Here is a 26,284-nt window from a genome sequence, read left to right as displayed (position 1 = left end):
TTAAAAAACAAGACACTTGGTTGCGCAAATAAAGAGAAAATGTAAAAGAAAAAGAAAATCGTAGAAACAGAAAACTGGCGATTTCAGACTACAATAGACCCAAGGTTTGGAAATTCAATTGCATTACCAAATAAATTGTCACACACTTTAGTTAATAATATTATTATTTTTTTGTTTTTTATATGTGTATCTATTGTACATTATGTAGTATTTGATGGGAGGACTCTTGGAATCAGAGGCTTGGTGCCGCTGCACCACTAAAGTTGCCTCAAGGCCGGCCCTTCTTTATATAGAGCAACACCAATCTTTATGAATTAGAACTCAAAGTTGGCAAGTGAATGCAGAGACAACAAGCATTGATTCAATAGATTAGCAACAGTGACCGAATCCAATTCTACTTTTACTTCTCAATAACCGCGATCATATGATAAACAAGAGTGTGAAACTTTTCGAGTCAAAACAATTAACGAGATTGATTTTCTTTTGGTCAGAGTATTAATAATTATCAAAAAAAAAAAAAAAAAAAAAAAAAAAAAAGGTTTTCGATAAATTGGAAAGATCCCACCGTGTCATAGTAGTCCTTTTGTGGGGGCGAGTTTAGTGGACTTTTCAAGTCTACCGAGTACCGACGGAGGAGGTCGGCATTGCGTTACAGGGAAGGGAATCGGATGCGGTAGGTAGCGCACGCGAACAAAAAAAACAAAAATCTTGAAATTAATGAAAATGAAGCAAGTTAAAGTGTGAGAGGAGACAAAAATTAAGGACGATTTGCCCGAAAAGTGAGCTGCTCTTCTTCCATTTCATCCATCGCAGGTGAACGAACCTTCTCGATCTGCCCTTCTTCCTTTTTGATGTCTTTTTACAAATTCAAATTGGGTTGATTGTGATGAAACTGTGGGAATTTAGCTAAGAAATTACAGTGTTTTGAGGACTAATTTTTGTGTTTGGTGGCATAACTAAGAAAACAATCAAGTATGTGAATTTGTTTGCCAATTTAGGTGTGCAGAGGAATTGGGTTTCTTGTATTTGGCTGTGGAAGCTCTGGATTCATTTCATTTTTAATCTCTATGATTGTTAGCTACTTGAGTTCGTAACCGTTTTTTTTTTTTGGATAACCCCGGTTTAGTTGATGTCTTATAATATGTTATGAACTGTTATTGTCTGATTTATCTTTATGCATTTGGGTACCCACCACAGCTGTGAATGTTTTGTGTGGTTCATAATTTTGGGTTTGGTCAAGTTCTTGAATTTTAGGGAGGAATTTTTGGTTTTTGTGGTCGATTTGGTTTACTGATGTTTGAAATCCGATAATCAATTTCTCATTTGCCTTCCTTGTTTCTCAGTCTGTTTGTTGATATGAGGGTACAACTGTGATTGAAGGGGATAGTTAGAGGAAGCTATCCATGGGGGCTATATTGAGTTTGAACAATTGTAGGACTAGGGAGAGTGGACCTCATGGGGTTTCACAGAGTGAAACACGCAAGAGGCAGAGGTTGTCTTCATGCCTTTATGAGGAAAACCCGAGATTGATTCCCAGTCTTCCTGACGAGATATCTATTCAGATTCTTGCCAGAATACCTAGGATCCACTATTTGAAATTGAAGATGGTGTCACGTACATGGAAAACCACCGTTATGACCGCCGAAATTTTCAATTTGAGAAAAGAACTAGGAACAACAGAGGAATGGCTCTATGTATTAACAAAGGTTGAAAGTGATAAGCTCATATGGTATGCTCTGGACCCTCTGGCAGCAAAATGGCAAAGGTTGCCACCAATGCCTAGTGTTTGTCCTGAAGATGAATCTAGGAGGGCTTTAACTGCTCGTAGAATGTGGAAAATGGTAGGTTCAAGTATCAGACTTGCGGATGTCATCATGGGCTGGCTTGGTCGGAAGGATGCACTGGATCGAATGCCTTTTTGTGGTTGTGCCGTTGGTGCTGTTGATGGCTGCCTCTATGTCCTAGGTGGATTTTCAAGGGCTACAGCCCTATCATGTGCCTGGCGGTATAATCCAGTTATAAACTCTTGGAGTGAATCAACTCCAATGTCAATGGGTAGAGCGTATTGTAAGACAGGCATTTTAAACAATAAACTTTATGTTGTTGGAGGGGTTACTAGAGGACGTGGTGGATTGGCCCCTCTTCAATCAGCTGAAGTATTTGATCCAAAAACAGGTATATGGTCCCAAATACCAAGCATGCCCTTTGCCAAAGCTCAGGTGTTACCAACTGCATTTTTGGCTGATCTGCTCAAGCCTATTGCTACCGGGATGACTTCATACAAGGGGAGATTGTTTGTTCCACAAAGTTTATACTGCTGGCCGTTTTTTGTTGATGTTGGAGGTGAGGTTTATGATCCAGAGGTGAATTCATGGGGTGATATGCCAACTGGCATGGGGGAGGGTTGGCCTGCAAGGCAAGCAGGGACGAAAATGAGTGTCACAGTCGATGGTGAATTGTATGCACTGGATCCATCTAGTTCTCTTGACAATGCCAAGATCAAGTTATATGATTACCAAGATGATGCTTGGAATGTTGTTGCAGAAGATGTTCCAATTCGGGACTTTACTGAATCAGAGTCTCCCTATTTACTTGCTGGTTTCCTTGGGAAGCTTCATGTGATCACGAAGGATGCCAATAACAATGTTGCAGTTCTGCAGGCTTATGTGCCGAACCGTCATGCTTCCACCTCAGCAGCTTCATCCTCATCACCAGATGATGCCTCTGAAATTTCTGAACCACAAGCAGAGTCAGAAGTAGATCTTTGGAAGGTAATTGCCACAAGGGGTGCACGGACTGCTGAACTGGTTAGCTGTCTCGTCCTTGATCTGTGAAGATTTTCACTTTACTTAAGCTATAGCGTACAGATCCTACAGTTAAAAAAGTGTTGGTTGGTGTGATTGCTTTTTGGTACCCTAAATTATTAGCTGTGCATTGTGATAGCCGTTTACTGTATGTAATTACTCACCTTTACTCACCTTTGTGATAGAGGAGAAGCAAAATCATAAGGTTCAGGATATATTATGAGACTAAGTTATTCTCCGTCTCCAAAATCATAACATTCAGGATATATTATGAGACCAAGGTTTCAGCTCAAGCTGCTAGCTGGGTGGTGTATCTTCCTTTTTCCACGTCTCCTTTTTATTATTTTGTATTTGATTTCCCCACATCTATAGTTAACTCGATTATGTATGGCTTGCATAAATACATGTTATTTCTTTTACGTTTGGTGGATCATCTATACATTTCTACTGAGATTGGATGCTGGTGAGGAGGTATCAGTTGAGTACAGTAAACATTATGAAGTTATGTCAGTTTCTTGTCTCTTAGAATTGTCTTTTATTTGAGCATCTACTGAGTTTTGAAGTAAATGGTTTGCATTCTCTTAGTATCCAAATCCCCAATAGGCTTTATATCATGAACGCACAACAATTCTAAAGGAAGCAAAGCAAGTTCCAGTTTTGTTAATCCCTATACATAATCAGTGATCTTATTTACTTTTTTAACTCTAGCATGCAAAATTGTTAAGACACTATTCTCGGTTCAAGAATTGCATCTGTCTTGAAGCTCGACCATCTCCTACTGCAGCGTTGTAACTCAACCTAGTTAGCAAAATATGTGCTACCTACATCATACATAGTTGACTACTCATAGGCATCCACAAAGATATATAGATACATACATTTGTACAAGTTATAATGTAATGCACTTCATGCATATACAGCTTAGGTACACTGTTTGACACAACTATTGCCCAGGTTTTGAACTTCAACCATTTGACGGAAAGTAATTATGACTTGTAATCCTTCAGGAAAATGAAATTGAACGGTTTAAATCACTAGACTACATCACAAAAGAGGCTCAACAATGAGCAAATTTGTTTATGACTACATCTTTACTAGAGAGCGATCGTCTATTTCATCCATATAAGCCAAATTTGTGTTTGGAAATGATGATCCATGAAGATATGGCCTCCGCATTGTTGGTAAGCAAATTTGGTGAGTTGGGTGTGTTTTTTTTTTTTTTTTTTTTTTTTCCTGCAAAAACAAATTTGTTGATTTTAGCATGGTCCTTTTTTGAACTTCTGCTCTGACTGCAATCTTGTTCACTAAACTGCAGCAACATTAGATCCTACTAAAATTAAAATTTGCATCGAAATCAATTGTATAAATGTAGACGAGCACATCAGTGTGAGGGATAGAGACCAAAACAAAGTTCGGTGTGTAGGAAGAAGAGAAATCTAAATCTCTATAAAGGGCAAAGCCTTCTGGTGTTGCTTATTCCTGATTTGTTTTCATAACAAGCACTGGGAACTCAAATTGTTTTTGCCAAAATTTGATTAGGGAACAGGCCCCGGCAGAATCCTACCACGAGACTCGGTACTCCCTAGGCGAGTGGACAATCACGGTTTCTTGCAAGAACCAATAGGCGTCTGTGGGTTGACCGGGTGGACCGGCATATAACCCTTCGATGCCTAAGTTTGTATCTAGTAAGATGCTGACAATTAGGGAGTGAGATAGTGGTGACTTACTTGATATGGTAGTAGGGGCGTCTTATGTAGCCTGTTTTAGGATTGGAGTCATGTTCTCTTTCGGTGTGGGAGAATGTGTGCTTTTGAAAGTGGCGAATGTGCTTTGTGTTCGGTGGTTGGTGCCATCAAAGAATGTATTAGGTCTTGCACCTCTACTGGGCGGTTTTTTTTTCCCTTTTTTTTTTTTTTTTTTTTTTTTTTTCCGGTTTGGAAGTTGTCTTGGTTTTGGTGTACGGGGGTGGAGGAAAAGTGGTGTTGATGTCCTGACTAATGTTCATGCACTTTTGGCAGTGCTATGGCACGAATAAAAAGTGTGAGGCCGGAGGCTGAATCCGGTGTGGGGCCGTCTGAAACTATCCAAGGCAGGGGTGGCCCTCGGGGCCATGGAGCCGAGGAGGAAGTTGGGCAAGAAGTTTCCCTAGAGTCTTCGGGGGTCGAGGGGTCTACCTCGTTAGGCTACCTGAGTGAGGAGTTGGTACTAGTGACTGATCAGCGAGGTAGGATTAAGCTGGGTTTTGGGGATGATGTTGTTGGCATAGATCAACCAGGCACGAGTAGATTAACGAGCTGAGGCGTAATTGACATATTTCTGATACTGTTTATTTGCGACCCATTGAAGATACTGAGTGCGCCAGTCATCCTCCCAGCGGTTAAACCTTGTTTTACCCGTATCAACTTAGTTGCGGTTTGTGTTTTCCTCTCTCCCAGCAGTTGCAATACCTGTTGTACTCGCTGAACATAGTCGTAGGGCAACTGATTCTCAACGCCTTTAGGATCTTGACCAGGGTAATCCTACTTTAGAAGATGTGTGGACTGAAATGTCCGACCTATAATGATTTCAATGCCATGTATAAGCTTTCATACTCGACGAAGTATGGAGGTTGTGTTACGCTGAGGCCTCAGAAGTATGACTCTATTATTGAAGGTCTCGTCACCAATATCAGCCCCTTGTGGGTGAAAAAGCCTTGCTTTGTGGGTGGTTTTTGGCAACTTCCCAACTAGGGATTTCAGCTGCCGCGCGCCTCCAATCCATTACTGAATTTTGCAATTGAAGTTCTTGCTTTGGAGATTTTTGTCGTGCCGAGTGTATTAATTCTTTCTTTGATATATAGGCGAGCAACCTTATGCCCTTAGTGACCTTGAGAGGAAGCGTATTCTTAGGGTGAAGTGTAAATTCCCTGCCCGTACGAGGGGGGTCTATAGGTTGTACTGATTACCGGTATACGTTAAATGGCGTTTAGCGAGGGTTCCTAGTGAGGATTGATCATCTTTTCAAATGTTTAGTGTTGTTGTGATTGACTGACGTATTTCTTTGCTGTAGATAACACGGTTGGCGAAGGTAGCAGTACTAGCACGACGCTATATGCCAAGGTCCCCACTGAGGTTATATTGGTCGAGTTGGAGCGTGAGGCAGAAGCGGCTTGCCGAGCTGACGTTGATCTAGAGACTCAGCAGGTTGTTGATGAGGATTTCCTATTGGATTTTTCCATGGAAATGCCGCTCTATACTGAGGTTCCCGAGGGGGTTGGTGAGCTGCTTGGACTCGACAATGCTGAAGGAGAGGGTGCCCAGGTGGTTGTGGGTAGTGGGGAGGAAGAAGTCCCCCTAGTGTCGGTTCCCGAACACCAACTTGTCATTAAGGAGAGAGAGGTCATTCTGAGAGCAGAAGTGCCAATGGTGGACTTGGATGGGTCGAGTGTTGGGGATGCAGGGGAGGTCGTGGCTCTTGATGTTGTGTCAGAGGAAGGGCCTCACCAGAATGTGCCGGTGTCTAATAGTTCAGGCAAGGCCGAGGTGGTGAGTCGGTCGGCTTCCATTGTGGGCATTGTTAGAGCTGCTGATTAGGGCTGTGTGGCGCCGTAGGATGGCCGAGTTGTCACCTCTAAATGTGTTGGTCCCCAAGCTGGGTCCCTAGCTCCCCAAGTGTGCACTACTCGTGCTCGAAGTGCCGAGCTTGTGCGAAGTATGAGGTAGGGTGTTCGCGGGTTGGTCACCCTACCATTGGCTTGTCTTTAAATTCGCGTCCCAAGAAGAAAACTCGAAAGTGGTGATGAGGGTAGGAAGTCTAAATCTCACTCTAGTGGGCCTCGACACTCCCGGGCTGAGGTGGCGAGTAATCTAACTCGTGCTCTGGGGAGATTGGGGTCAGTGAAAATTACATGCCCGCCATGGTGGCCAACCAGCGCTGTATTCACCATGATGGAGGTCGGATCCATCTAGGAGATCTTGTCACCAACATCGAGGGTGCTTGGGAGGGTTTAATGCGGGTTGGTATTTTATTGCTCATTTTGTGTCATAGTTCACGTTCTTACTATGACTCCCTTGCTTTGGTATGCAGGCTGTGCATCGGGTTTATGCCTCCTTAGATGGTTTGGTTTATCACCATGCTTTAGAGATTGCTCGCCTGGAGGCTACCTTAGAGGGCGAGAGAGTTCAGGTTGATAGGATGCAACAAACTTTAAATGCCTAGCCTGAGCGGTTAGGCGAACTGCAACGGGCTATTGATGAAGGTGTTGAGAGAAGGCTCCAATACGAGCGAGATTTGTATGCGACCCAGGAGTCCAGGCGTGAACTAGAGGACAACTTGGTTCAGGAGCAAGGTCTGAAAGAGGATGCCGAGGCCTTACTGGGGCTCGTCGGCTCAAAGATTATCGCACTTCAAGCTAAGGAATGAGGAGCTGGAATGTGCCGTGCGGCAGGTGGACGAGCTGAGACTGGAATTAGACTGCCTTGCGACTCGAAATGCGGAGTAGGAAGTTGTGGTCGAGCAGCGAGATGCAGATTTAGCTTCACTAGACCCTTTGGCAAATGAGTTGGAGGTCGAGGTGCGTCGGCTCCAGGTCTTTGACCAACAACATTTGAGAATGGTGCTGAGACTGATCGCTTCAGGGCTAAGTTGGAAGAAACAAAGTTGTGATTGGCTAACTCGGAAGGCAGGAGGGAGCACTTGGTGAATGAGTGTATTCAGTTGGACAAGGCGCACACCCTGACTAGAGACGCGTTGCAGAAAGCTAGGAGGGAAGGTGCGGATCGGTGCGCAAGTACATTTGAACGAGGTCCCGCCTTTGTTGCGAAGATAAAGCAAGCCTTCGATCAAGATTGTACTCATTGGACCAAAATGGCCATTGCTCGGGGTTGGGTGGACAAAGAGAGGATGACTCGGGATCCACTGGCCGATCGTGCTGTTGAGAACGAGGCGAAGACTCGTGAGGAGGCCACAGATCACCAAGCCATCCACGATGTGAATCCCTCTCCTCCTTGTGGGACTGCTCAGACCAGGATGGCTGAAGGTGATGGGAATAGGCGTGTCGAGACTGAGCCGAATGAAGGTGGTGAACCTGGTACCGAGCCATAAAGGGTTTTCTTTTGGAGCTGTTTTGATCCTTGTTTTGGATTCTTCTTATTTCTCTTGTAATGTAGAGGGTTCTCTCTCTCTCTCTCTCTCTATCTATCTCTCTCTCTCTCTCTCTCTCTCTCTCTCTCTCTCTATATCTCGTTTTTTATTTTTTATGATTATCTGAAACGATATTGCTTGACTTTAACTGGGAGATTTTGAGGCAATTGTGTTTTTCTTGTAACTGCTGCTCCGTTTAAGTCGCTTCTGGTGCACCTTGAATGTAATCAACTTTTTGGAAAACACATGCTGTTTTATGGAAATAAATGTCGTTCTTTTTAGCCAATAGGTGACGAACAGGTTGGTGAAATTTTCCCTTTAAATAAGGGGCTTGGAGTTGGAGGAGGGGCATGCCAGAGAGATGCCTCTGAATGTGTTTTTCTTCCTTATATTCCTTTTGCTTCTGAAATCTGAATTTTTGGTGATGGGCGATGATAGCAACATGTTGAGTTTGATGGCGAAATCTCAAGCCTAGATTGAGTCTGATGACGAAATCTCAGGCACGCTCATCTTTAGTATCCCACTGGAGTTGGGCTCATGTCGTTTTTGGGTTGAAGTTCTTGAGGCGCGCTGCAAAAGTTGGTGCCGAAGAGAGCCCAATTGCGAGCATGGTTCCCCAGCACCGCCGCGTTGACATGTAGGTGCCTGGTGATTACAGCGGAGGCGACACCGCACGTTATCTTCCTCGTAGGCAATGTGTGTGTCTTTGCCCTCTGTGGTGGTGTTAAGGCAAATTGGTACTAACCTTCCTGCCCCTCGATGCCTCGCAGGCGATGGTTGGGTCGAATCTTCTCCTAGTTGGTTTAGTGGCATACTACTTAATGCCTTGGCATATGCCTTGTGTGGTGACTATTCACGTCCTTTATCGTTTGTCCTTATGTAATAGGAGATTTATAAAATCGCTTGACAGTTTAAACGTTGTATTCACAATTTTGTGATAGGAGATTTAGCTGGTGATATGGAATGATGTACTATAATTCATAAAGATAATGAAATCAAAATTATGACTTTCATAAATTTTTGGCTGTTTGTACGTTTTCGTTTAGCCTGTGAATTTTTAAGCGCTGTGTGGGCAATGGCTCGTTGTTGAGCTTTGCTAAGATGTCGAGCTGGTATAGGGTAGCTATGTCAGCTGGATCGTCTAGAGTCCACTTATGTCCAATGATAGCTGTAAATAAACTACTTTTATTGCTAATCACGGTGTGGCTCGTTTGCTAGTTTGGCTTGATCAAGTTCGTTTTAGCATTAATGCATGTGTGTGTATGCGTCGCGTTACCGGGGTGGTGTGTGCCATATCAGTTTTAGCGAATTTTGATTATCATGAAGTCGAGGAAGGCTGTTGGCCAAGTGGATTTAATGGCAATTGGTATCCGTTGTTGGGGTTGCAATGCCGATAACGATCGAGGCTGTGTTAGGAGTAATAAATGTATTAAACGACAATTCATTAGTAGCTGCCGAGGGCAGGGAAATTACAAAAGAAAACATGAATGTGCTTATGCCTCAGTGGGAGGAATGTGGGGAGCGGCGAGGCCGAGGTCGGTAGTCCTAGGTGTTTACTTGGGGAAATATCGGAGGTGTTGTACATTACATGGGTGACCAAACCTGGCGGTGTCATCCCCACAGAGATAGAATGTGGCTGGACCAGTAGCTTCCACTATCTCGTACGGTCCTTCCCATGTGGGCTTCAATCTTGTTGGTGGTGGGTGGCATGACCTCTTTGGTGACCCAGTCGCCAACTTTCAGAGATCGTGGGATAACCCGTGCGTTATAGTGCTGAGCGATACACATTTTGTTGTTGATGTTGCGGAGATGGCTGCGCTCTCGGCTTTCTTCAAAGTGGTCACTGTTCAGTTTTAAGCCTTCAACATTTATGCTCGGGTCGAAACACGCAACTCGGTCACTGGGTACCTCCCTATCCACTAGGATCACCGCTTCAGTGCCGAAGGCCATGCAGTATGGGAATTTTCCGTTGGCATTTATGGGCGTCATCCTGATAACCCAGAGCACTTCTGTCAACCTGGAGGCCTACAAACCCTTGGTGTCATCAAGCATCTTCTTCAGTTTCTGTTTTATGATCTTGTTAACTGCCTTGACCTGACCGTTGGTTTGTGGGTGAGCCTGTGATGCGTAAAGTATCTTGGTGTCGTATTGGCCAACAAATGCCTTAAGCTGGTCGTTGTCAAGTTAGGCTTCATTATAGGTGATTATGGTTTTCGGGATGCCGAAGCTGGTGAAAATATTTTTCCACAAGAAACTGATGACCTTGCCCACCGTGATTGTTGCTAGTGCGTCTGCCTCGACCCACTTGGAATTAAAGTCCACTGCCACAATGGCGAATTTCAGTTGTCTTGGAGCTGTGGGGAATTTATTGATGAAGTCCAAACCTCATTGGCAATAGACCCATGGAGCTTTGATTATGGACACTGGCACCGAGGGTGCTAGAGGGAATTGGCTAACTGGTGGCACTTTAGGCAGGATTGTACTATTCTCTCAGCGTCCTTGTTGAGTATAGGCCAATAGTATCCCGTGCGCAAAGCCTTGTATGCCAGGTTCTTGGCGCCCGCGTGGTTTCCGCAAACGTCCCTATGGAGGGATTGAATTACCCTAGCGCCCTCCTCTTCGGTGATACATTTCAAGTTAGGAAAGGACTGCCCTCTCCTGTACAGTTTGCCCTCTCAGAGTGTGTAGACCGCTGCTCGCCTTTTGAGCTTTATGGTTGCTGTCTTGTCTGTGGGTAGTGTGCTGTTTGATAGGTACGTGATAAAGGGGTCCATTCATGATGGCGGCAGGCGCTGCTTTGTAACGAAATATCTCAGAGAAAGTCTTGTCAATGCTTGCCTTATTGAGTATTTCGATATGCAGGGATCCTGTACTTGTCCCATCGGGGGATGTGGCGAGTCGTGCAATGGTGTTTGCCTTGGCATTTGGTGCCCTTGGTATTTGACTAATTTTGTAGTGGGTGAAGCTATGTTGGTGGAGTGCTGAGACGAGGTTTTGGTAGTGAGTAAGGCATGGGTCCTTAGCTTGAAAACAACCGCCTACCTGATTGACGACCAGCTGTGAATCGCTGAAAATGTTCAAGCTCTTGGCGCCCAGCTCCCGGGCGAGCTGAAGGCCAGCTACGAGTGCCTCATACTCTGCCATGTTATTTGAGGCTTTGAATTTGAATCGCAGGGTGTACTCGTAGTCATGGCCCTCGGGATCTTTGAGCAGGATGCCGGCGCCACTTGTCTTGTTGTTGGTTGAATCGTCAACATATAGTTCCCATGCCCCTGTTGTGGCCATTGGTTGTACGGTAGGTTCCGTTTCCTCGGTGTCCTCTCTTGGAATGAACTCGACGATGAAATCCGCCGCTGTCTGGCCCTTGATAGCCATCCGAGGGATGAACTCGATGTCGAACTGCCCGAGCTCGATTGCCCACTTTGTCAACCTTCCTGAGGTTTCAGGCTTCTATAAGACTTGCTTGAGCAGTTGCTTCGTCAAGACATGTATGGTGTGTGCCTGAAAATATTGCCGTAGGCGTTTGATGGAAGTTAAGAGGGCTAAGGCTAACTTTACTATCTCTGGATATCGAGTCTCAGCATCGGTGAAGCCTTTGCCCGTGTAATACACCAGTGGCTCCTTACTGTTCTTGCGTCGTACCAACGCTGAGCTCACCGCCGAGTTGGATACGGCTAGGTATATGTATAATATTTCCCCCGGGATGGGCTTGGAAAGGATGGAGACAGAGGCAAAATACTCGCGTATACCGTTGAAAGCTCTCTCTTGCTCTTCCCCCCAAGTTATGTTGTCCGTGTGCTGGGATTTCAGGAGTTTGAAAAAAAGAGCGCATTTATCTGTCAAGTGTGAGACAAACCTAGCGAGTGCTGTGATTTTTCCTGTCAGAGATTGCACCTCGTTCCTCGTTTTGGGGGTGGTCATGTTGAGGATGGCCTGTACTTTTTCTGGGTTGGCCTCAATACCCCTCTCGCTGACTATGAATCCCAAGGATTTACCACCTGTTACAGCGAAAACACACTTGTATGGGTTGAGTCCCATCTCGTGGTAGAGCATGACATCGAAAATGTTATCCAGGTAATCGATGTGCTCCTCGATGGTACAGCTTTTAACCAACATGTCGTCTATATATACTTCTACTACCTTTCCAATGTGGGTGGCAAACATGGTGTTAACCATTCTCTGGTATGTGGCGCCAACGTTTTTCAAGCAGAATGGCATGACCTTGTAGCAGTACAATCCTTTATCTATAATGAATGATGTATGTTCCATGTCCTCGAGGTGCATTTGTATTTGGTTGTACCCGAAAAATGCGTCCATGAAGCTGAGTAATTTGTGCCCAGCTTTGGAGTCTACTAGTTGGTCGATCCGGGTAGGGGGAAGCTATCCTTTGGGCATGCCTTGTTGAGGTTTGTATAGTCGACGCACATATGCCATTTTCATTGGGTTTCTTCACCATCACCATGTTCGAAAGCCATGTCGGGTAAGAGACCTTGTGTATGAATTGTATGTCTCGGAGCTTCTGTACTTTCGCCTATATTACTTTGTACTTTTCTTCTGTAAATGCCCTACTCTTTTGTCTTACTAGCTTCGCAGTACTGGAGACGTTGAGCTGGTCGGTGATTACCGAGGGTGATATGCCATGCATGTTGGCGTACGGCCAAGCAAATACATGCTGTCCAGATTTCAGGAATTGGGTGAGCGCCACCTGGAACTTGGGGCTTGTGTTTTAACCAATTCGTACTGTTCTTTCGGGGTGGCTATCGGATATGGAAACACTCTGCTGAGTCTGGCATGGGTTGCCTTGCCTTGTGCTTTTCCTCTTTTTGCCTGCCCCTCGTGTCATTGTTAGGACAAGGTCCGATCAGGTCCTTCCAGGGTCGTCTGGTTTGTCAGAGGGTGAGGGCAAATCTTTGGTCGAGAGGACCTCGACGCCGATCCTACCCCGAGCAACCATGAATGAGTTGCATTGCTGTGTTATTTCCTTATCGCCTCATATAGTGAGTATTCACTCCCCCTCCCCCCCCGAGCGAGATTGGGATCTTCATCATCAACATATGAACTGCTACAAAGCATTAAAGTCCCCATATGGCATCCCGGTCGAGTATGACATTGTACTAGGAAGGATAGTCCACGATGATAAAGTGGGTTATCATGTTGGACACTATGATGCCTTCTCCCAAGGTTATTCTAAGGTAGTCAAAACCTAATGGTTGTGTAACATCTCCTGAGAAGCTAATCAGTAGTTCGTGGTTGGGATGGAGCTTCTTCGAGTCTCGCCTCAAGCTATTGTAGCAATTGGCAAAAACATTACATTGACGGCAAACCTTGAATCCACAAGGAATCTGTGACATCTATAGCGGTTAATGGTCATGGTGATTAAGAAAAGGTCATTGTGGTGTTAACGAATGGTGTCTTCTGTTATGTTAAAATTTACCGAGTCCCAGGTGACTTGGGAAGTGTTGCAATTGTGTTGGATGCCCATGAACTCGTGCGAGGTACATTGCTGTTTGGTCTGCCGAAGGCCCTTGGGCTAGGGTACCCCGCCCTGAATGGTCATGATTTGGCCATAATCCCATGGCTGGGGTTTGATACCGTGTGAGTTGCCCTTTTTGGATCAGGTGTTCTATGGTTTTTTTTTTAAGGTGTAACAGATGTCCACAGTATGCCCTGGTTCTTTGTGGTAGCCGTAATATCTTCCGTTATCCCGGCCTTAGGCTTCGGTGATTTGCACTTCGGAGGTGGTGGAATAATATCTTTGTGTTGACGTCAAATGTCCTCGTAAGAGGCTGTCAGGGTGGTAAAAACCTCGTATTTGGGAAGCTGTTCCTTGTGGTATGGAGTGTCATGGTGGCCTGAGCTTTCCGATGAGTGATGCCCCTGTTTATCTGGGCTTTTGCCAAATTGCTTCTCTCGCGAATCCCTGTAGGCCTTATCTTTCGGCCAGCTACTCCTTTGGCCCTGGGGTCTATCTCGAGCCCAATCCTTACCCAGGCGTTGCCCCTCAGTTCCTCGATGTGTTGTTGAATGTCGAGGTGTCATGGATTGATCTAGTCTGGCGCCGGAGCTGCTACTACCAAATGTTTTGTATTCCGCCTTTGCGTATACTGTGGCGTAGTCGTTCAAGTCTTCATAGGATTCTGGGGGTTGCTAGGTGATTTGGAATCAGAAGTGTCCTGGCCTCAATGCTTCCGGGAATGCTACCTCTACCATATTCCTGTATAGGTTGTGGCAGGAAGAGGTGGTCCACAGCCATCTCGTTACAAAATCCCTGAGACTCTTGTTTTCCCTCTGCTTTATTTTTAGCAGCTGACTTGTGAAGTGGTATGCACTAGTTTGTAATATGAATCTTTTGACGAACTTGTCCTGTAATTCCTTGAAGCTGTCCATCGAGTTTAGTGGAAGGTTGAGGAACCAGTGGAGGGCCTAATCGATTAATGTTTCCTCGAACGCGTGGCATGCCATGACGTCTGTGTAACTTGTCCCGTGCAAGATTGATTGGAAAATCTCAAGGTGATTGTAAGGATCCTTGGAGTCGTTGTATTTGTCTATTTTGAAGGGTTTGGATTCTGATGGCCTCTTCTCTGCTTGGATTCGTTGTGTGAATGGTCTAGGCTTCTGTTCGAATCTTGCCGTGATGGGCTGCCAATTTCGTATGCTCTTGGCCAACTCTACTCGGGCTTGTAAGGCAATGATTGTTTGGTTCATCTTTATGAGCAGGCGAGTGTTCAGGTCAGGAATTGAATTGGGGTTTGCCGAGGGTCCCTCGGTGAATGAAACAGTGTTGACGGGTGTCAGCGTCGGTGGGGCACCGCTCAGGGTGTTATTCTAGAGTGGTATGTTCAAATAGATGATGTTCAGAGTGCCGCTCGCCGAGGCGAAGGTTGTCGTGGTCCCAGCCACTGCAGTTGATATTGACGAAGTGTAGCCACCTTCGGGTGCTGGTGCACTTGCGGATGGATTGATGGGACCGGGGGAGATGAATGTGTGCGGCGTGCGCATCCCAACTATCGTCGCCTAAAGTGTCTCCCCTGCTGCCCTCTCCATTGCCTCGTTGCTTGCGATCAGTCTTTCCAATGTGTCCCGTAACATACGATTCTGGGTTTCCATTTCCCTTGCTTGTGTCTGAGGGGCCAGTGTTGCCGCATGCTCTCTTGCCAGCTGTGCTCAAGCCTCTAGGAGATCTTGTTTTGCCAATGGCAATACTGTCTCGGCATCAGTGGTAACACTGGATCTTCCTTCGTTAGTAATCGCAGGGGTCTCGAATTCGAGCACCCTGGCTTTCTCTCTGCTCTGATCCTAGGGATTCAGGGCGTTGGTGGTAGCCATGCTAGAGAGTTGTGTTATTTCCCGAGCAAGGGTTCGGAGCATCTCCTTGTAGCGCCAATTGTTTCTGCAAAAATTTGATCAAGGAACAGGCCCCCGCAGAATCCTACAATGAGACTCGATACTCCCTGGGCGAGTGGATGATCACGGTTTCCTGTAAGAACCAACGGGCCTTAGTGGGTAGATCGGGTGGACCGGCCTATAATCCTCTTATGCCTAAGTCAGTATCTAGTAAGATGTTGACAATTAGGGGAGTGAGATAGTAGTGACTTACTTGATATGGAGGTGGGGGGGTCTTATGTAGCCTGTTTTGGGATTGGAATTCTGTTCTCTTTCGGTGTGGGAGAATGTGTGCTTTCGAAAGTGGCGAATGTGTTTTGCGAATTTTGGGAAATGGGGACAGGAGTGGAGGAGTGGGCCTGTGCCCTGTGCGTTTGGCTTTTGGCGACATGCCGAGGCGGCTCGGCCTCCCATTTTGGGTGTTCGGATCCTCCCCTTTTGGGGGTTAGTGAGCCTTATCTCCCGGTATTTACAGTTGGGAGCAAGGTGGTATGAACACAAACAATTTTCAATCAAGGATAGAACCCAAGAAAATCCAAGCTTGGCAAAACGCAAGCACCCAAACACAAAATGAATCCCAGACAATACAAGGTGAAAATTTTAGCAGAGCCCTTCCAAGTGGTTTAGTGACTTAACACACAATAAATATATAAGTTTATGTTTATTACAAGATAATGATATTGGAATGGCAAACTGCTATCTTATTTAGCCATGTCAAATGTGGAAAGATATGATGGAAACAAGAAAAATGACACATCACCATCATGCTTCCTATTGAAATAGGGTTCTGAGCCTACGCGAGGCCTCTCGGATACACTCTCTGTGGCCAAAAGAACTAATTCTGAGACACCCTTCACCAGCTGGACCAAATCCAGAACCTGGAACTGTAAGGATGTGTGTTTTTTCAAGAATCTCAGTAAATACATCCCAAGAACTTGAGCCAGGAAAATGCACCCAAATGTAGGGAGCATTTGCACCACCATATACTTGATAACCAAGAGAAGCAAATGTCTCGACCAATATCTTTGCATTCTCCATGTAGTAGTCAACCATAGAATGCACAGCCTGAAGCAGAATTTTCAATGTCGTTAGAAAGCAGTTAAAAGTAGTAAGGCCATGACTTTCTCAAAGTTTATTTTTCCAGTGAAAATAGACCTTTACCTGGAAACCTACTGGAGAAAGACATGCCAATCCACCAGCTTGAGCAATATTAGATGCTCCATTAAAGCAAGTGCACACAATACGATTGAAGTCATATATAACAGGAAAACCATTGGAGTATAAGAGCTCCTCAGGGACAACCGTCCAACCTAGACGGATGCCAGTGAACCCAGCAAATTTGGAGAATGATGAAATTTCAATGGCAACCTGAAAAAAAAAAATATAATAATAATTATATAAAAGATTGAGCTGGGTCATTTCATCTGTGAAAATTAAAAAAGAAAAGAAAGAGGAAATTGCAATTGTTTACCTCTCTGGCACCAGGAATTTCGTATATTGACCGAGGACTATCGTCTCTGATATAAGATGAATAGGCAGAGTCATATATGATAATTGATCCATTCTGCCTTGCAAACTCTACAAGTTGCTCTAATTGCTTCCTTGTTGCTGCATAACCAGTTGGATTGTTTGGAGAGCAAAAGAATATAATATCTGCTCTTGAAGTAGTTGATAAGTTCGGAAAAAAATTATTGTGAGGACTGCAGTTCATGTATTCAATGCTCCTATACCTCCCAGCTTCATCTTTGATCTCACCTGCCTGACCTATTATGACACTTGAGTCTATATAAGCCTGCAGAATTGGGAAAACAAGAATCTAGTGAGGAATTGGATATGAAGCTAAGAGAATCTCTAATGAATTGGACAAAACATAACAGCTATGGTAATTTCTTTAACATCACTTTCCATACAATTCAGCAGTATTCTAATTTCTAAATAAGAAATGCACATGCTACCCTGCTTAATTAATTGGATTTCAACAAATCTATGAACCCTTCAAAATTTCCCAGAGAGTTATTGGTTGAGTTTCTAATTGGGAAACGTCATTTATCATATTTTGGCTTTGAAAGTTACACATGAAAGTTAGTTCTTTCAAAATATATAAGAAATACTCTATTTCAATTGTACTTATATGTCATGCGTAGTAATATATAACAGGGAAAGCCAAACCGAATATGAACCAGCAAAGTCCTATGTAGCATCCTAATCAGAATTGAAGAACATTGGATAGCACTTCTATACAACAGGTACTAGTAATAAACAGTAGAAACAAATAGAAAACATTGATAGTATCATAAGCATTAAAATTACTGGAAAGGATGGATCTTGCACAGCTATCGTCACATTTGAACCCAGAAGCAGCTGTAAAGATACAAAAGGAAATCATAAAGATGGATTACTGTTTTTAGCATTGTGTCATTTTCAGAAAAATAAAATCTAAAAAGATTTTAAAAGAATAAAAAAAATAGAACTTTAAGTTGACAATATATAAGCATCCACCAAAACTTTAGCAGTAAACTACCTGAAGGCGAGTAATATCACACTGAGCGCCATCTGATACAAAAATTTCCGTGTCTTTTACTGGTAGATCTTTATAGAATGCTTTTGCAATTGCCTTCCGCAATGCCTATGTTTTGACATAAAAATCATGTAATAAAGAATGCAAGTAATGGAGAAAATCACATAGTTCCTAGGTAAACCATCTCACTTACGATGACAATAGATGAATGGGCCAATAATTACTTAAGTAAGAGGTAGAGTATTTTGGACATGAAGAAACAAAAAGAAAAGTGAAGAACAAAGTTCACCATCGATATACAGGTGAAAATATTTATATTAAACACCAAATGATAAATACTAAAGGGTACCTTGTTGCCTTGCTCAGGTCCATACCCTGAATAACCATCAGCAGTTGAAAGAGCATGTGCATACTGGAAATAATACAAAATTAGACATTCAAGTCCTTTTATGGTTTACAGTAGAAAGAGATTAGTAATAGGCAGGAGAAATAAATAGACATTAATCATAGAGTCAGATATACAACAGTAGCTTGCTCCCACTTTTCTCAAAAGTTTAAGATTCTCGATCTGAGCTAATGATATTTTCTTCTCTATCAGATAGACATTAATGCAGATAGTAGTTGCAAGTGCAAAAGCCTTGGTTTTAGAAAGAGAAGTTTATCCGCTGTAAAATGGATCATGAACTAAGCCTCAGTGATCAGTTTCACATGGAACTAGTATTTCTTCTTAATTGTTGTAGCTAGGACTTGTTCGTAAACTTAAGACAACATCCAAACTAGAATACTAGAAATGTATGCTTTATGCCTTAATAGTAAATTCAGGCAGAATTACTCACATTAGCCATGGTTGAGGTTATGATTTCTGGTAGCGGTTCTGTTGTATCACCAATTCCAAGGCTTATCAATTTGGCATCTGGGTACTTCTCAATATGTTGGAGCTCAAGCTTTGAAATCTGATAAATGCCACAAGAATGATGAGCCTTGATGGTACTTAAATACCCAAATATTGCGGGTGATTAAGCGGGAATTCAAAATCATATCTAAGCCAAGTAAAGCAAATGTAGATGGCTTGAGGGTATAAACCAATACTAAAATTGAGCTGGAACTCTAGACAGTTTCATATTTCAAAGGTCTGATTTTCACTCACCAAAAAAAAAACATTTTAATGCTTTGATGAAGCACACATAATAAGATGAAACATAAAAGAAAGTTTAACATCAAACCGAGCTTAACAAAGTTAAAGATTTAGGGAATCTATCAGATAGTTATAGTCATGCAAAATAACAAAAACTGAAATTTAATACTAGCTAGCTGCACCCATAGAAAGATCAGAGCTAAAACAGGAATCAATGAATGAACATAGAGTCACCTCAGGAAACAAATAACCATTCCGCAATTTCTCCATGTTTACACTGCGAGGTACCTTTGTACGGAAACCTGATTATAAAATTGAAGATACTTATGATAAAAGCAAATATTAAAAGAAATTATATGTATGTGTGTGTATGGGGGATGGGTGTTTGTCTGTGTTTGTTGCTTATGTAGATGGTTACAGAAACATGAAAGGGCAGTACAAAGCATACCAAGTCGCTCCTTTTTGGCCCTCACGCTGTGGAAAAATCAAAACAAATATAGATTATATGACAAATGCCATGAACATGATTATATGTTGTGCAGATAAGTGACAAAACTCAAAAGAGGCTGATCGAGCTAGTACTGATTTTAGTTGATAGTTTTGAAAGCCATTGTAGTACCTGGCATGAATTACAGGCTGCCATATGGTTTCATGGGGCCGAAGAGTAGGAAGCTTAAACATTTTCGGTTTGGATTATTGAGATTCTTTCCCTAGAGATAAACTTGTCTAGATCTTCCTTTGATTTGAGATGATCGATAGTAACAATACTGGTTCACAACCACACACACACACACATATATATAGCATCCATAGTACGTACAATGCGCATTTAGTTATAAAATAGTCTATCAACAACTCAACCTTGATCAAATAAAGTATACGTCAAGCCCAACCTTGATCCATATTAAATGTCAAGGACCAATGCAGATTCATGCAGTAGTCAGTCCTGCTAAGCAATAGTATGTGAGATCAATTAATTGGTTCATACTACGTACATGTCAATATCCAACATTTATTTTCTTGATAGTACTTATTAGACTAGTACTATATCCTTTATTTATTTTTTTCAATTATTAAGCATCTCCAACATGACATTTCTATTTTCCACACCACCTAATTTTCCTTTTTCAACATTTTCTTTAGTGACCATATTGACTTTTGCAACTGTCCAATGCATGGAAAGTACGTACATTGAAGTTATTTTCCTTGATGATTTTTTAGTCAGTGTGTCTTTCACCCTTATCAATGTCATTGTGGAAATTCCGTTTTCCCTTCGATTAGTCTTCCCTTAGAGGAGAAAGAACTAGTAAAATCTTATGATTTACGATAACATGCAAGAGGGTAATTAATAAAAAAAATTCAGTCATAAATATTTTTATTGATATGAACATACATGTTTGTGTTGCTCGATAACAGCACACTCCCAACTCCAGACTCCATGCTCTTATTTGAATCTTCTAAAATCTGTGTTTGTGCAGAACGTTGATCAACGACATGGAAAAGGATATATTTGCAGTTAAGAGTTGAAAGCTAGGCTGTATATGTATACGGTCAGTCAAATACAGCTAAAGCCTGGCCTGCTGCCATCCACTCATTTATATATATATATATATATATATATATATATATATATCAAAGTACTGTTACTAAGAAAAACTCTCTCCGCTGTATATATTTTGCATTGGAAATTTGGGATAACTAGACAGCTTAATTGATAACTTGAGAATCATGATCATATGTTTATAACATTGCGGATACACTCAATATAAACTAGATAGACAATATATTAATCAATTTGGCCTGGGTACTCAAGGAAGACAATAAAGCATCTGTACGTTTTACTACCCCTAGCCTTTTGAATGAAGTCCCCCAATGAAAACTCAGTCATGATTTTCATCAAACATCTGGTCGATCAGTGGCCGGCCCAAAAGTATCACGCATGCCATAAATTAACAGTACGTAAACTTCTCATCAACTTCTTCAATCAGAGTCCAAAAAAGGATATAATAAATATATACATACCCAACACGTGTTTACTGATAATGCATGCATGTTCATACTCAATGCCATGCATGAACCTGCCTGAAGCATTCCAGGAAATTGTAAACCAACAACTAATCTACATGCCAGAAAATGTCCAATATTGACTAAAAGGAAAACGCTAAAGAATATTTGGTTGGTCTCTGCAGAAGCCCCCAACAATTTTTCTCTTTTCTATATTTAATATCTGGGAAGATGCAAGTGGAAACAGATTGAAAAAGACCTCGTATGAAAGGGTTGAACTGTTGATGTCAACGGACAATACGAATAAATATTGAGAGTAGACGCAACTGGTGTCAACGACTCAAAAACAAAAACGCACATAAAGAAATTTATTATGGTTTGACTAAAGCAAAAGTCTTGATTAAACCCTTTTTAATCTCACTTTGAGAAGATGGACTACTATTTTACTTGAGTGGTCTGAAGTATCGATACGTTAATATACCGAAAGAATACCTTGAGTTTTTACAGAATCTCAAGTTCAATCAAAGAGTCAAAATTCCACGGTTTGGACCATGATCTTCTAGTTCTAGGGACTTAAAAAATGCCGAGTGACACAGCATTTCAACAAGTCAAATGTTAACAATGGTGATGGTGCTGAAGACAAAAGCTAAACACCAAACAAGGAAACTTTGGGTAAGTTAATCAATGAATCTGTTCAAATTCACATCATTCATAGACAAGAATAGCGGTCAATATCACTATTGTAACAATTACAAATAGATCACACTAGTACGTCTCTTAAGAAATCAACATAGTTAATTATAGGTAAAGATTCGAATTAGAGATACCTAAGGAAGGTATTTATCCCATAATAAAGTACGGTTAGACATAAAGCATTCAACTCTATGAACAAGATCACCTACAAAAGTGTATAGATGTCTATTATATATTAAATAGCATCTATACAATTTCGTAGACATTTATATTTTATATTTTTTCCACAGAGATACCATCCTTTTTATAAATAGAAGTAATTGATATTACATCTCCTCATGACTAATTGGACATATTATTAGGTATGAAAAGATACATCAAGTTGTTCGAACGAGATTTTCAATACTATGTCATTTTGCAAAGTGTTCGATGATATCACTTGCCAAAAAGAAATTATATAAGTGAATTGACAATGTACTGAAAATTTGAATATATATTGCCATGTTATAAGAAATTACCGGCCTGCAAAGCTTGTGAAAAAGTTTTGCCATTCACATACTAAAAATCAAGTAACAACTTTTTACTTACCTTGATGAGATATTAGGCTTCTGGGTACCCACAAAACATACCCGTTACAAGTAATCAAGATTTCAATTTAACTTCTTTTTAAGCTTCAAATAATATTAAACTTTGTTTAAAAAAAATTTAAAAATTTAAAAAAAGAAAAAGGAGGGAGTATGGAGGAGTTGGTACAACTACAAAGTTTCAAATAGGATGGGGGAGGGTTTTGGGAAGAAAGGAGGAAATGAAGTAGAAACATTCACCTAATCGTTAAATCTCTTTCATCTTCCTTTATTCAAGCCTTCACATCCACCATATCAACCATCAATTGATCATCTACTTGTTGGGTGACATTTTCACTTTGTGCAATTTTTACTTAATCATGTTTTGTGCAATTTTTATTGAAAATTTGAACATTGCCATGTTATAAGAAACCGGCCTGCAAAGGTTGTGCAAAAGTTTTGCCATTCACATACTAAAATCAAGTGAACAACTTTTTACTTACCTTGATGAGATATTAGGCTTATGGGTATTGTATTAGAATTGTGAGTATCTAAACATACCCGTTACAAGTAATCAAGATTTAGATTTAACTTCTTTTTAAGCTTCAAATAATATTAAACTTTGTTAAAAAATTATAAAAATAAATAAAAAGGAAGGAGGAGGGAGTATGGAGTCTAGTGGATGAGTTGGTACAACTACAAAGTTTCAAATAGGATGGGGGAGGGTTTTGGGAAGAAATGAGGAAATGAAGTAGAAACATTCACCTAATTATTAAATCTCTTTCATCTTCCTTTATTCAAGCCTTCACATCCACCATATCAACCGTCAATTGATCATCTACTTGTTGGGCGAAATTTTCACTTTGTGCAATTTTTCAATTTTTACTCGATCATATTTGTACAATTTTTATTGAGTAAAAATTATACAAAGTGAAAATGTCGCCAACGCTACCTTAACATCATATCAATACTCACCAACCAAGAAGATTTAATCATCAATCCACCACTTAACCATCAAGGAGAAAATCAAGATAGCTGCCACCTTGTTGCCATCTTTGAGAGACCATCTCAAAGCTGAGCAAGCCTTATCTTATGCTTCCTTTTTATACTTTGTTCATTTGATATATTAAATAGAGATCATGCGTAGTTGTTTGATTATTTGATTACGAGTTAGTTTCACTGTCAAGGCTAATTCCTAGCCAAACTTGTTTGTAAAGATATAACTTGATGATTTTATGTTATGATCGATTTACTTAGCACGTATATATGTAAGGGCCATTCTTAGTAATGGATCCTTTTTTTTATTTATTTTGCCATTTTAATAGATCACTTATGGGACACACTTTCCTATCACATATCGACATCTCAATCGTTCAATTCTAGGTCTCTATGAGTAGATCACGTCGGTAAATTTTCATTCAAATTCATAATCTTTAATATACCGAACTAGTTGAAATCAATAGACGAACCAACTCTGTCCAACCGATACCGTTTATGTTCATAGTGGTAAATCACGATTATAAACGCCTTAATGATTTTCAATGTGGTTCTAAATTTGTAGGAGTACTCATATAGACCTAAAAATCTAACGATTGATTTATCAATATGTGATAAAAAAAAAAGTAGGTTCCACAGGTAATCTCTTAAAATGATTAAAAAAGAATTTCTTAGAAACATATATTAGTTTAATAGTAGAATATTCATGTTTTAAATTTAATTATCACTTTAAGTATGTTGGTGTTTTCTATAACATGGTGTTTAGAGCTTGATAATCTTCTTTAATATCTAAAGCATTTTTTTTTTTTTTTTTGAGAATTAATATCTAAAGCATGTTGCAATTGAAGTTGTTACTTACAATCACTATAGCTAGACTAATGCGTTAGCTAGCAGGGTATGATCATCTCCAAGTTTTATGCATCTCCAATATGTAATGAATACTCTAGTTGCATAAATTTAGATGGTTCGTTCTACATATATACCGTAGTCAGATTTGTTAATAACCTAAATGAACATGTCCTTTATCATACCCTAGCAGGACGCAAGAAGAAAACTAAAAATTGATTATGATTATCTTGAGCATCATGGAAGCTAAGGCTGAATACCCAGGCACCAATGCCTTTCACATTCATTAAATCATTTTATTTAGTGAACTTACATTTGTTGCCTAGATATATAGTTATCACATGAAAAACAATCAAACAATTGAACCACTACACATTGTGAATTTTATCGTTGTTATATGAGTTTTGTGAAAAAGATCAGTCCTTTAACGTACTCTAGTTGATCATTTATGTTTTGTATTGATTTTGGTTGTTTTGTGCTTACTAGGCTTGAAAAGCAAATTCTATTTTCATCATGAGTAAAACCCACCACTAGGGTCAAAACTTTCTTGCACCGGACAAAATGATACCTAACTTTCAAAACTGATCAAAATGATACCTAAATTTTTGAAAGTGATCAAAATGATACCTAAAATTTTAAAAACAAATCAATTTGATACTTCAGTTTAATTTTTTGTAACTTTTTGTTAAAATTGATCACGTGTGGTGCAGTATTTTGTGGGGTTATAATAATATTTTACACAAAAAACTATTTTTCAATTATTTTTTATTTTATTTTGTTAATTCTCTTCTTCTTCTTCTTCTATCGATCTCTGCCTCTCACTCTTCCCATTTTTCTTTGTTTCTTTAGAAGTTGAGAAACATCCGAACTTTATTTATTTCTACGATCGATGGTAGAATTGAAATTGAATGGAAGATTTTTTTTTTTTAAATTCTATAGAAGAAGAAGATTGGGTTATAGATGATTGATGGCCCTCTGACCACAAATCTCTTCAATTTTTGTGCTTGATTTTGCATTTGATTTAACAAAGAAGTTAAAAAAAAGGGCTAAATACTGACTACTACCATATAGTTTGGGTCTAAAATCAATTCAGTCCCTAAACTTCTAATTTCATCAAGAACACCTATGCACTTTCAATTTTGATTTAATAGGTCCAATTCGTTAGTCTTCGGTCAATTGAGTCATTTAACTTGTTGACGTGGCTCATGTATGGCCTATATTATATGATGTGGTGTTGAGGTGGCCTGCATAGTTAATTTTGGAGTTAGTCCCACTATTAGAAATCTATTAAATAAATAGTTTTTCAACAAATAATCCAATTATAACTTGAACTCATAACAGAATATTAATGAATTGGATCTATTAGTTCAAAATTGAAAGTACATGGGTGTTTTTGATGAAATTAGAAGTCCAGGGACTGAATTGATTTTGAACCTAAACCGCAAGATAGTAACCAGTATTTAGACCTAAAAAAAATAAACTGAGGTATCAAATTGATTTGTTTTTAAAACTTTAGGTATCATTTTGATCACTTTTGAAAGTTGGGTATCAAGTTGATTTGTTTTTAACAATTTAGGTATCATTTCGATCACTTTTAAAAATTTAGGTATCATTTTGATCACTTTTGAAAGTTATGTATCATTTTGTCCGATGCAAGAAAGTTTTGACCCTAGTGGTGGGTTTTACTCTTTCATCATTGTTGTCTACGTTTTATGGAAAAGATCAATTCTTCTATTCTAGTTTTTTTTTTTTAAAGCAAAGAAAGTCATGCCAATTTTATAATTTAACAAGCAGTACAAAAATAACAGGCCACTTTAGATCGTCAAAAATAACCGTTTTACAGAGTACCAAAACATTTAGTACCAAAGCATAATAAACCCCAACACCTCCTGTACACCCACATTTTAAACAATAAGCACTTTTATTAAAACAAAAAAACTAGTCCTCTGAAGTAGAGTAAATGAGTTAACAGAGTAACAAGTTTTCTTACGACCTAAAAAAAATAAAAATTAAGCAACACTAGGGGTCTTAGAGACCCAACTCTTCCCAGCCCACAACAAATGGGCAATCCGTCTCAAATGTAGCCCTAGCCCTTTGAGCCCAATGTAAGGAGCCCAAAGAGTAGGGTAGAAAATCCAACCAAATTTGGCTCAGAAGCAAAACGCCCAAAACATACTAGTTCCCATCTCTGTCGAGCACCATCTCACTTCTCCAGAAGCTG

At 40.7% G+C, this 26,284-nt stretch overlaps 2 protein-coding genes across 2 annotated transcripts; one reads left to right on the top strand and one right to left on the bottom strand.

The window, feature by feature from the left end:
- The first annotated feature begins 592 nt into the window (after positions 1-592).
- On the top strand, positions 593-3,324 carry LOC112177039 (F-box/kelch-repeat protein At1g22040). The gene is made up of 2 exons (XM_024315205.2): positions 593-813; positions 1,344-3,324. Exon 2 carries the CDS (start codon positions 1,404-1,406, stop codon positions 2,832-2,834), a length of 1,431 nt encoding a protein of 476 aa, XP_024170973.1. The 5' UTR covers positions 593-813; positions 1,344-1,403; the 3' UTR covers positions 2,835-3,324.
- Positions 3,325-15,947: 12,623 nt separating this feature from the next.
- On the bottom strand, positions 15,948-19,719 carry LOC112180129 (aminotransferase ALD1, chloroplastic). Its single transcript, XM_024318632.2, has 10 exons — positions 19,581-19,719; positions 19,410-19,435; positions 19,196-19,263; positions 18,663-18,779; positions 18,176-18,238; positions 17,830-17,934; positions 17,619-17,669; positions 16,780-17,100; positions 16,470-16,676; positions 15,948-16,373 (listed from the first exon to the last, which is right to left on the bottom strand). Exons 1-10 carry the CDS (start codon positions 19,640-19,642, stop codon positions 16,080-16,082), a joined length of 1,314 nt encoding a protein of 437 aa, XP_024174400.1. The 5' UTR covers positions 19,643-19,719; the 3' UTR covers positions 15,948-16,079.
- Positions 19,720-26,284: the final 6,565 nt, after the last annotated feature.

This window comes from Rosa chinensis, chromosome 7 (assembly GCF_002994745.2).
Source record: "Rosa chinensis cultivar Old Blush chromosome 7, RchiOBHm-V2, whole genome shotgun sequence".
Taxonomy (NCBI): Eukaryota; Viridiplantae; Streptophyta; class Magnoliopsida; order Rosales; family Rosaceae; genus Rosa; species Rosa chinensis.
This window is presented reverse-complemented; position numbering and strand designations above follow the sequence as displayed.